Raw genomic sequence first — 12,154 nt, 5'->3', positions numbered from 1 at the left:
AGCCCAGGTGGGTGTCCAGATAGAAGCGAAAAGGGGCCCAGGGCCTCACTCCTCAGACCCCCAAAGGGTCTCCCGAGGGGCACCAAGACCCCTGGCGGACAATGTTTCCAGGTGACACAGAGGGACGCGCTCCCAAGTGCACCAGCTTCGTCAAGCACTTCGGGACTCACAGGCGAGCCCTTTAAACCACGTCACGGGCTTCCCTGGTGGCACAGTGGCTGAGAGTCTGCCTGCCGATGCGGGGGACACGGGTTCGTGCCCCGGTCCGGGAAGAACCCACATGCCGCGGAGCAGCTGGGCCTGTGAGCTATGGCCGCTGGGCCTGAGCGTCCGGAGCCTGTGCTCCACAACGGGAGAGGCCACAACAGTGAGAGGCCCGCGTACCGCAAAAAAAAAAAAAAAAAAAAGAATCTGCCTGCCCATGCAGGGGACACGGGTTCAAGTCCTGGTCCGGGAAGTTCCCACATGCCGCAGAGCACCTAAGCCCGTGCGCCACAACTACTGAGCCCGCGTGCCTAGAGCCCGTGCTCCACAAGAGAAGCCACCACAATGAGAAGCCTGCGCACCACACGAAGAGTAGCCCCCGCTCGCCGCAACAAGAGAAAGCCTGCACGCAGCAACAAAGACCCAACACAGCCAAAAATAAATAAATAAAATAATTAAAACAAAACAAAACACATCACACTTGTTGAGTCCTGACCCTTCAGAGCTGGAAGCTGCGGCCCAGCCTCTGCCCCGAGACCCGCACAGGTGGTTATGCTGTTTCACAGCAGAGGCAGCTGGGGCCTGAAGACGTTAAATGACTGGCTTGGGGTTCAGGATACCTCTGCCAAATGGCTTCTCTCCAAACGAGTCCAGCCTTAGCAACTTGAGAGGCGCTGAGCGTTCTAGAAACCACGGTGGGACCAGGTCTCTGGGGTGCTCACTGGGTACAAAGGTAGATGCTTGATAAAAGCCTGGGGAATGAGAGTGTCCGCCTGAGAAGGTTCCCCTGCCGTCTCTTGCTAGTTGGAGGCGGCGGGGCGGGGGAGGCACATGAGATGCCCTAGAGAGGCTTTATAAAGCCTTCTGTGAGCGGCCACAGGCCTTAGTTACTCTATCACAGTACCAGGCCGCACAGTGTCCAGGTTGGTGGGACCTTGGCCGCTATCTGGTCCAGTTCCAGCTGAAGCCCAGACTTGCCCAGGGTACCTCCAGGCTTGAGACAGTACAGGGAGCACAGTCCAGGCCTGAGATGCCCCCAGCCACAACTCTGCTTCCCTTCCACCACGCAGTTCCTTCTTCTTTCTGTTTTTGATAAATTTATTTATTTTTATTTATTTATTATTTTTGGCTGTGTTGGGTCCTCGTTGCTGCGTGCGGGCTTTCTCTAGTTGCGGCAAGCAGGGGCTACTCTTTGTTGCAGTGCGCGGGCTTCTCTTATTGCCGAGCACAGGCTCTAGAGCGCGTGGGCTTCAGTAGATGTGGCGCGTGGGCTCAGTAGTTGTGGCACACGGGACTAGTTGCTCTGCGGCATGTGGGATCATCCCAGACCAGGGCTCAAACCTGTGTCCCCTGCATTAGCAGGCAGATTCTCAACCACTGCGCCACCAGGGAAGCCCATCAGCCCTCTTATTTATTACTTTGGGCTCCTATTCATCCATCAAGATCCAATTTTAAAAGCCCCTCTTAATGTGTCCAGTTTAAACTGTTCCCTCTGGGTATTTCCCAGTTCTTATATATACCTCAGAGGGAAACTCAGACACTTTCCATTGAATTGTCCACTGACGCTGTGCTTTTCCACTAAAACAGTTTTTTGAGAGGAGGAACCATTTCTTTCATTTTTGTAGGCTGGGCGGGCAGAGTGCTTGTTCACCAACAGGCCCAGCACACCTCCTCCTTCTGCCACACTGAGCGGCTCCACCTGACTACCCCAACCTCCTCACCTCCCCCAAATCCCACAGGCTGCCACCAGGACAAGCTGAGGGCAGGTGATGGCCGCACTGGTCCTCTGGGCCTTATCACACAGCCTCTGCTTCCACTTTCTGGAGATCCTTTATCTGAATCTTAGGAAGAAGCCCAGGAGGGAACTTGGAAATCAGAGCTGCTTGGCTGGGAGTTCACTCTCACCGTGGCTCCCTAGGGCTCCTCTGAAAGCCCTATGTCTTCAACTCAACAAATATTCATGGTAGGTCAGGCCCTGTGGTGCCTGGGGCACCCCTGGTGTTGCATGAGCTCCCAGCTGAGCCTGGGCACTGCCCCAGGTAGCCCGTGCTCCTCCCTGACCGGGGCCGGCGTGCCCACCCACCCTGCCTCACACCCAGACAGCAAGGACCACCTGCCCTGGTGAGGGCTGGGGCCCTGCGGACTTCACCTGCCTCTACCATCCCACCCACACTCCCTCACACCATGCCCTCTGGAGGACCAAGAGCATGATTTCACCAGCTGGCTGCTCTTCGTGGGTGCGGCCATGGCACTACGGGACTCAGATCACTTGCAGTGGTTTTGAAAAATACAGACAGCTGGGCTCCAAAGCCAGCCCTGCTGAATCAGACTCTCAGGGGAGGAGTCCAGGAAGCTGGATCGTTAAAAACCTCCTCCAGAGTGTGACAACAGCACGGTATAAGATGATGCAATGCGAAGTATCCAGCATACCCTAGAAAGTTCTCTGGCCAAAGATGTTTAACCTGAATCTCCACAAGCCTTTAGAAGTAACTTTCAGCTATCAGGAAACACGAGGGATAGAGGAACAAACCAAATGACACTATGGGGAAGCGACCAGACAAATTCACAAGGCTACGGGCCTGAACTCTCCAAAGTCCAAGTTACTTTTAAAAAGTGTATGTGTGTGTGTGTGTGTGCACGTGTGTGTTGGGGGAAGGAGGGGAGGGATGTTTTAGATTAAAATAAACTTATGAGACAGAACAATCAAAGAACTGGAAACTGGTTTGAAAATCCTAGCCATGAAGGCATTTTGAGGATAATTGGGGAAATGTGAATCATTAGGAATCATTAATAATTGGGTTAAGTGTGATAATGGTATGTGGTCATAGGCGTCATCCTTACATTGTAAAATACAGAGGTGAAGAGTCATGATGACTATAACTTTGAAATGGTTCAGCAAACCAAACACTGTGTAGGGGATGGGGGGCGGGGAGGGAGGAGAGAAAGGGGAGGGGGGAGCAATTACGGCAAAATGAAAAACACTTGAACTAGGAGGTGTGCACGTGGGTGCTCCTGGAATTATTTTTTCTGTTTTCCTGATTAACAATTTTCATAATAAAAGTTAGAAGGAACATAAACTCCAACTAATTCGTGGGGACTTCTGGACACGACCCGCGCGGGGCTCGCACCTGGCCTCGCCCGCCCCGAGCACGGAGGGTGGCCGAGTCTCCGGACCCGCCGTGGCCCCTGCGGCAGCAGGTGCACCCGACGGGGCGGGTGGGGGGGCGCTGCGCCATCGCTGGGCGGTCAAGGCGCCGTCCACTCCCCGCCTTTCAGGGCGGGTACTTCCACCGCGTTCCCAGGAGCGCTTCCTTGAGCCTGGTCCCCCCACGGCGCTGAGCACGCGCAGGTGGGAAACAGCCCTGCCCGGCACCTGGACTCCTACCCCACCCCCAGCTCTGTTTAGGGAGGCTCCACGCAAGTTCAAAGCGGTGCCTGCCCCTCCCTCCCGGCCCCATCCCCATCCTCAGGCGAGGCAGCCCGAGCGAGCCTCAACATCTTCCTCTGCGCCCCTCCAAATTCATCAGTCCCGGAGTCCCGCCGCCAATTCCTCTGCAGTGTCGTTGCACTCACTCCCCCTGTCCTTTCTTCTCAAGGGCCCCCTCGCCACAGGCGCCTGAGTTTTGCAAGCATCTACTCAGCACCTATTAGGAGTCATATTCGGGTCTACCGCAGACCCATGCAGGACCTTTAAATGTTCCAGCACTCAGAGGGGTGGGTCACCAGCTCTCAACCCTGGCTGCATGTCACATGGCCCCGGGGGAGTTTAAAACTACTGATGCTGGGGCCCCATCCCCAGAGAAAGGGATTTAATTGGTCTGGGTGCCCCCTCCTCTCTGTGGTAGCCTCCCTTCCTCCATTATAAGAGGAGGACACAAGGGGCCTCCCTGGTGGTCCAGTGTTTAAGACTCCACGCTTCTGCTGCACGGGGCACCGGTTGGATCCCTGGTCGGGGACCAAAAAAATAAAAGAGGAGGCAAGATGGAGGAGAAACACTGTCCTCGGTCACAGACAAGGCTCAGAACCTGCCAGTGGTCACCGGGGGTCGGGCGGGGGCATAGCTGGGCCTCCTCAGCCCTCTGCCATCCATCCCCAGGGGTCCTACCTCCTCCTGCGCCAGCACTAACCCATCCTTTACAACCACGGTTTTGTCCACATCCTCTCATGAAGCAGCTCTCCCTCACCGTCTCTCTCCTGGCCTCCCAACAGATCTCCATCTTTATGGGAACGGAAGCAAAACTTTTTGGATCCGGCAACACATCAGTAAAAAGTGTTTGGGCATGCCCCCCCATTTACATACATTAGGTCTAAATCGCACGCCAGCCTGCCACCATGCTCACCTGTCAGGTGCATTACAAAACACACGCTAACATGCACTGGAAAAAGACAAGATAGAAAGTATATTTCAAAAGAATCGTTTCCTCCTACAGCCTCATCTAGTGACCTCCCACCCAAGCCTTCAATCCTGTGTCCTTTTCTTAGCCTTGCAGTGGTGGGATATATGTCTGTTAAGTGGAAATTCTCTCTGCAGAAATGCAGGACGCCACCAAACACTCTTGGGGTTCAAGGTACCAAGGCCTTTCTCCTCCTTTCTTCCCCATCTTTCTTTGTTCTTGACCACAGCTACTTTGTTTTTGTCTAGGATTTCAAGTTCCCCACTCATATCTCACCGGCAGTGCTTTCTCTCCACACGTCCATGGTGGAGCCCTCCCGTCCACATGCGTCCTCTCGGTCTGTCCTCACTTTCCCCTCCCTCACCTCTGCTCACTGCATACGCCGTTGTCCCACCAGACCAGCTGCATCCCTGCACGAGTGCTGGTGCCACAGGCAATTTCCATATTTTCAGTCCTGTGTTCCTAGTCACATTTGTTACAAAAGTATTTCTTCCAGGGGAAATACACTTTGGACAGAAAGGATAAAATCAGTCTCTCTCTCTCTCTCTCTCTCTCACAAACACACACCCACACAGCAGACATTTAAAGTAAAAAAAAATTAAAAATTAATTACCAATTTCTCTACTAATAGGATGTGTGTTCAACATGAGGGGAAAAATATCATAGCAATTAGCTCCAGTTAAGGGTCCTTCATAAATCACCTGGGCTAAGAGAAGGCCTGAGTACCACAGACAGGAGAAGGTAGCCACAAAACAGAGAGATGTAATGGGGACATGCAGAGCTGTAAATAAAATAAAGCGGAAGGCTTTTACAGGTGCATACCCAGTGGTGCATAAGATAATGTGAGTGGTTAATAAGGTCATGAGGAAATAATTTACTGAACTGTGTAAGGTAGTGAGGGGACCAATTTACTGGGGCACTCAGAATGGTTATTATTATTACTAATAATAGCTAACATTTATTGAGCCCTGACTAGTGCCAGGAGCCATGTAAAGCTCTTAACATAGAACATATATTTTAATTTGCCAAAGAACCCTATGAGGTTATTATTATCCCCATCTGACATGGGTTCAGAGAGGCTAAGTAACTTGTCTGTGGTCACACAGCTAGGATATGGTGGTGCTGAGTTGGCCACTAGAGCAATGAGGTGAAACATTAGGACAAGGTCTGTATGGAGTGTGCTGGTGGAAGGCTGAGGGGGAGGGGGCTACTCAGGCTGCTCCCTGGATTTACAGCCCTATAAATTCAAATGTGGGGGCCCTGCCTATTGATCTTTCTTCCTTTGAATGTTGTCATGCATCTTCCACACTCCAGGTTTACTTCTCTGTATCTCAGACAAGGCCAGACCCACACTCAAGGCTTCCCCGGGGAGAGGAGACCTCCATCTGAGGGCTGAAGAGGTTTGTGTGTGAGACAGGACACATGAATTCAGGACCTCTTCCAAGAGAGGTCAGGGTAGATGACACATGTTCTAGCACCTTCCAGTTTGCAAAGCATCAATGGCATCTCAGTGAATCCTCACAACAGCCCTGGGAGGTAAATACTGTCTCTTTACAAATGAGGAAACTGAGGTTCAGACAGGGCACCATAAGCCAGTAAGTGGCGGTGGGGTTTGACCCTTGTCTGTCTGACCCCAAATCCTGTACTGTTGCTACTTTGCTCCACTGTGGAGGTTCCACCCACTGGTGATGACCAGTTCATTCAAGCAGAACGCATTGGTTCAGCACCCACTGTGTGCTCTGTACGGAACTGGGTACGGGACAGTGTCACGTCCTGGACCTGGAGGAGGGTAAAACGGAACGGGCAGGCCACGTGCACAGGAACAGAGGACCAGCCAGCACACGGACCGTCCTGGTGGAGAGGGAAGGAACACGCAGAGCGGGATGGGTGCGGGTAATCCACAAGACCTCAGAGGGCTGTGCTCTGGGGTAGATCTTTATGAGAGAAAAGGAAGAGGAAGGGCACTTCTGAGACAGTGATGTGACTCAAAACACTGAAACCCGAGGAGCACAGAGGGAGGAGGCCAGGGCTTGAGGTCCCAGCTGATGAGTTTAGATCCCATAGTCAGGGAAGTGGGGACCACCTATGGACCTGAAAGAGGCCCGGGCCCTACACAGGGCTGCCCCCCTGGAAAGGGGTCCCTCAGAGCTGGAAGGAACGCTGGGGGAAGCTGGAACAAAACAAAGGCCCCCAGGAGGCTCCATGGCCCCGATGGGGGAGTTCACTTGGGGCCCCAGGAGCTGAGGTGCTGGGCAACTCAGCCAACTGGGGGAAGGGGGTGCTTCCAAGCCTTCAGGGAATTCAGATTCTCCTTTGTTCACAGAACAAACACACTGCACCATGTGGAGAGGATAAAAATCTAAAAGCTGACACCTTACCAGACTCAAGCTTTTGCTAGCCCAGTCAGTAGAGGGATTCCTGGGAATTCCCTCCTTTCCAGGCCAGGAAGAGCTCAGCACCCCCTTCTCTCACTCCCTCTGCCACATCCACCGGCTGCTTCCATCCGGGGGTGCCTTTGCCTCATGACAGCTGGTGGGAGATCTCCCCCGCTCACCGCACCGCCAGCCCTCCGGCCGCCATTTGGGGCCCCGTGACCTGTGCTCAGGTGTTGAGGCAGCAGCCGCTCACCTGCCTGGAATGAAGTCCCCCAACCTTCTCTGCTCCAAGAGAAACAGCCTCTGGCATGTGCATCTTAAATCTCCCGGTTCGCATAACCAGCTTCAGCCCCTCTCCCGAGGCCCCCACTTCTCACTTCTGTTGTGCGGCCAGACCGGGGAAGGTGCTAGAATAAAGCCCTGGCCAGCACGGAAAGAGGAAGACGGTCAACCCCGCGACCGCTGGGGAAGAATGGAGTCCGCCTCCGGGGTCTGAGAAGCCCAGCGGCCACGTGCGGAAGGGGACTCCAGGTTGCTCATTTCAGAAGTCGGGGAGATGCGCCCCCTCCCCCGCAAATCCGGGTGCCCCTTTATAACCCTCAGGAATCTTTCCATCTTTCACCAGGATAACCAAACCGGGTCAACGCCACCACAGGCGTCCTGCCTGCGAAAATTTCCCAGGCTCACCCGGGGCCCGCGGCGAGGTGCTGGGGGCGGTGATACCAAGCAATTCCAGGACCTCTCTGCCTTTTCGGCAGCACTGCTGACTCACGGGTGACTCTGCGCTGTGTAGTCTCAAAGTCCTGCCTCAGTATCTTGGTCTTTCTGGGTCAGCCGCGAAGGTGCTGGCAACAACCGCGGCCTCTCTCGTTCTCGCGCGAACGTGCTCTGTTATGCGCATGCGTACACGTAAACCCCAACCCTGCGATGGATTTCCGTCTTATTGGGAAGCCTAGAGGACAAGTCAGGTTCTCATTAGGGTTAATTATAGGTGAAAAGAGGTAGAGGAGACGCCCAATCCCTGAGTGGAGAGCAGCGCCGCCTACTACGGGCCGATCTGGCTGACCTGAGTCCTGGTCCCTTTGCTACCACCAGTGCATGAGGTGGAAAATTGTAAACATCACCTACTTCAAAGAGACTGGAGGGAGGAGTCATGGAAAGGATGTAGGTAAAGCCCTTATCACGATCCCTGGCACAATAGATGGTAGTTGCTATTGTTATAAGTGCTAACACAGACCAATGCCATCTCCATGCCAGGTACTATTTCATGTGCTTTACACGTATTAACTCATTTAATCCTCCCAGCGACCCTGTGAGGAGGGTACTGTTATCATCACCCTCACCGGGGGAGGGAAATTGAACTGCAGAGATTACGTAGTTTGCTGGAGGTTACCCAGGTAGTCTGGAGCGCATCCAGCCTGACTCCAGAGCCTTCAGCCTTAACCACAGTGTTCTATGGCTCTCTGGAAGAGGTCGGTGGAGAGCTTCATTACTCAGCAGGTGAGGACCGAGTACCCGTTCATGGGAATACAGAGAGGTGAGTGTGACATGGTCCTTGCCCTGCAGAGGCTCCCAGATTCATAGGGAGACAGATGCCTAAAACGAAAACGATAGGAGACCTAATGCAAGAGATGCATTCTACCGGTGTGATGGGGTTAGGCTTTGTAGAAATACTGTGGGAAGGGTCTGACACTGGCCAGAGAGACCCATGTTCCCAGGGTACAAAGATCAGCTGGGCCTGGTTTCTGCCAGCCTCACAGGGGATTCAGCTAAATTGATCAGTTGATTAGCTGATTGCTTCATTCATCCATTCATGCATTCATTCAACTCAAGACCCTCTGGGATGGGTGCTCTGGACTGAACTAGTTCACACAGAATGATTTTTAAAAGTCAGAGGAATCATAGCCCAATTGCTGAGATGAATAAGACCACAAGGACAAACTGACACTAAAAGGGACAGGAGAATCTCCTAGATCACATTTTCCAAACAGGTAGTAAGTTGTTACTTGAGAGAGTAAATATTTTTGGAAAACAGACTAAACAAATGAAAACAAGGATCATGCCTGCAGGCCTCTCTGTGTTGCTAATACAAGATGCTAATATGCTAATGAGCACCACAAACACCTAGAGGCTGGAAGTAGCAGGTGGCACCTCCCAAACTTATTTGACACCAAAAGCCCTCCTCAGCAGGATTACGTGGGACTGGTGTAAGAAACACAGTTTGCAACTTCCTGCTCTGACCCGAAAGGTGTGCAGAAGACCTGGGAGAGAGGGTGGAAGTTAGACTGGGAAGATTCCCAGGAAGGTGACAGCTCTGAACGGAATTTTGAAAAATTCCAGGAAGGTCATGGCCAGATGGAGGAGTGATGGAAAAGAATTTTTTGGTCGGGAAAGGGGTCCTAAGACCCCTTTATCTTTATAATGGAGGCCCGAGGAGGGAGTAGCATTTTGCTCCAGGGTAGGAAGGGAGGATGAATAAGGACCAAACAGTGAGGACAGAGATGCCAGTAGGTGATGGCAGCCGCATCTGGTTTCTGATGTGCACTGAAGAGCTCATGGCTTTTCTTTCAGGAGGGAGTCCCAGCGCTTGGATGAAGGCTTGGGGGAAGAAGGTCACCTGCTGGTATTCCCTGAAAAGGCACCTGAGGGAATGCCCTGGCAGTCCAGTAGTTAGGACTCCACGCTTGGAACTAAGATCCCGCAAGTTGCACAGCACAGCCGAAAGAAAACAATGGCATAGGGCTTCCCTGGTGGCGCAGTGGTTGAGAGTCCGTCTGCCGATGCAGGGGACACAGGTTCGTGCCCCGGTCCGGGAGGATCCCACATGCCGCGGAGCGGCTGGGCCCGTGAGCCATGGCCGTTGAGCCTGCGCGTCCGGAGCCTGTGCTCCGCAATGGGAGAGGCCACAGAGGCCACAGCAGTGAGAGGCCCGCGTACCGCAAAAAAAAAAAAAAGCATAAACTGGCACCTGAGAGATGCTATTGCTGTAACTCAGGCAGGGTGGCCCATTGGGACAGAAGGGCAGAGAGGGGGCCAGGAGGAAAATGTGCCCTGGCTCTGGTGGGGCTGATGGGATGGGGACTCCTGGGAAGAGTGGCCTTATCTCTGAATACTGGGCAGGGCGTTCACGCCCAGTGAGCGTACGAAGGGGAAGATGGTGGCGGGAAGAGGTGAGCCAGGGAAGTGAAGGCTGGAGCTCTGTTAGCTACTTTTGCCCCTGCCACCAAATGGCCAGTGGCGCCCTCTGGCCCTTGGGCCGAAAACGTGAGGAGCCGGCAGTCGGGGAGGATGTCCACCAGACACACCAGCCGTGGCCATATGTTCTTCCAAATGCACATTTCTTTTCTGGCTGCACCGTGCGGCTTGTGGGATCTTAGTTCCCTGATCAGAGATTGAACCCGGGCCCTGGCAGTGAAAGCAGTAGAGTCCTAACCACTGGACCACCGGGGAATTCCCCCAAATGCACATTTTTATGTGTTGACATGATCCCCAGGGTCCCAGCCCTGCCTCTGCTTCTCCCAACTCTGGGACCTTAAAGCAGTCCCACCTCTGCCAACGAAGACCACAGACCACATTCTACAGCTGCCAGACTGACAAGAGTGAACTCACTCGAGTTCAAGTGTCAGTGAAAATGTAGAGCAAACATGAGAGTGCAGATGGGCACAACTTCTTTGGAAAACAGTTTAGCATCAGCTTGCAAAGTAGAAATTTCACACGTCCTGCAGCCCCAAATTTCTACTCCTGGGTAGGTACCCCTCCCAGAGAGCTACTCTCCCTCATGTGCACCTCAAGACACTCGCCCACTGACAGGAGATGGAACAGAAAAACATCTTATGATAAAAACCCTAGCGAACTTTTTGGCCAACCCAATACACACACACACACACACACACACACACACACACATATAAAAAACTGAATCGCTTTGCTGTACACCTGAAACTAACACAACATTGTAAATCAACTATACTTCAATAAAAAAAAATTTAATAAAATAAAATAAACAAAAAATATATATTGTCTAGGCATTCCTAGCTGGGATAACTATTATTTTAAAGTGATGGAATACTGACTTCCCTGGTGGCGCAGTGGTTAAGAATCTGCCTGCCAATGCAGGCGACACGGGTTCCAGCTCTGGTCTGGGAAGATCCCACGTGCTGCGGAGCCACTAAGCCCGTGAGCCACAATTACAGAGCCTGTGCTCTGGAGCCCGCAAACCACAACTACTGAGCCCACGTGCCAAAACTACTGATGCCTGCGCTCCACAACTACTGAATCCCATGCTCCGCAACAAGAGAAGCCACCACAGTGAGAAGCCCGTGCACCACAACAAAGAGTAGCCCCTGCTCGCCACAACTAAAGAAAGCCCACATGCAGCAACAAAGACCCAAAGCAACCAAAATTAAATAAATAAATAAAAATTAAAAAAATAATAAAGTGATGGAATAAATATACAAAATTCAGAATGTGATCATGCCTGGAGGGAGATACAGGGATGGGATGGGGAGAACCCCACAGATAGATGCAACGACCTTGATCATATTCTGGTTCTTCAGGGGTGTGGTAAGGCCCAGGTTGTTTTTATCTTGTTATTATAGCCTGTATTTATGGTATGCTCACTCTCTCATGTGCATCAAGCGTCACATCATAAAAAAACATTTGGTATCAGTCTGCAATCAAAAATGTTTTTAAGAACAAAAAGCATTATGTGGCCACTCTGTGCTTCGGTTTCCTCCCCTTCCTTCCTATGGTCCAGCAGGCTCTTCTCCCCCAAAGGGTGGAAGTGTACAGTGACTGCCATCCCTGGGTCAGCCTGCATCCCACCCAGGCCGCCTGGTACCCCAGTCAAACTTTCTCACTGTGCTTAGCAGGGCTGAAATGGCCAGTGTCTAGCTATTAACTAGGGCCATATTAAACCTACACAGACCAGTCCTAGGAACCCCCCCAAAAAAACTCCAACAGTCACGAAGTGTACAGCTTTCCCTGAGTATGGCCTTTCCTGTGTTGGAAGGAATTCAGATCTTCCTATTCCAAAGAAGCCTGGTCTGGGATAGAATATCTTATGACCCTTGATACATTGGAATGACTTCAGAACATCCTTAATTCATTTAATACTTCTTCATCTTTAACTCAGTTCCTGAGTACTATTTCATTTCTTCCTCACAACTGCCCTGAGATCGG

General features: G+C 52.3%; 1 protein-coding gene across 1 annotated transcript in view; it reads right to left on the bottom strand.

Moving 5' to 3' along the window:
- Nucleotides 1-12,154, bottom strand: part of WNT3 (Wnt family member 3) — a gene marked incomplete at its 5' end in the record, with an annotated part of 42,584 nt that overhangs the window by 18,751 nt on the left and 11,679 nt on the right. Inside the window, one exon of the mRNA XM_079905230.1 lies at nt 7,661-7,798. Within this exon, the coding sequence (XP_079761356.1) occupies nt 7,661-7,798 (138 nt within the window). The remainder of the gene's footprint in view (nt 1-7,660; nt 7,799-12,154) is intronic.

Source organism: Stenella coeruleoalba (genome assembly GCF_951394435.1).
Source record: "Stenella coeruleoalba genome assembly, chromosome: 19".
Classification (NCBI taxonomy): domain Eukaryota; kingdom Metazoa; phylum Chordata; class Mammalia; order Artiodactyla; family Delphinidae; genus Stenella; species Stenella coeruleoalba.
This window is presented reverse-complemented; position numbering and strand designations above follow the sequence as displayed.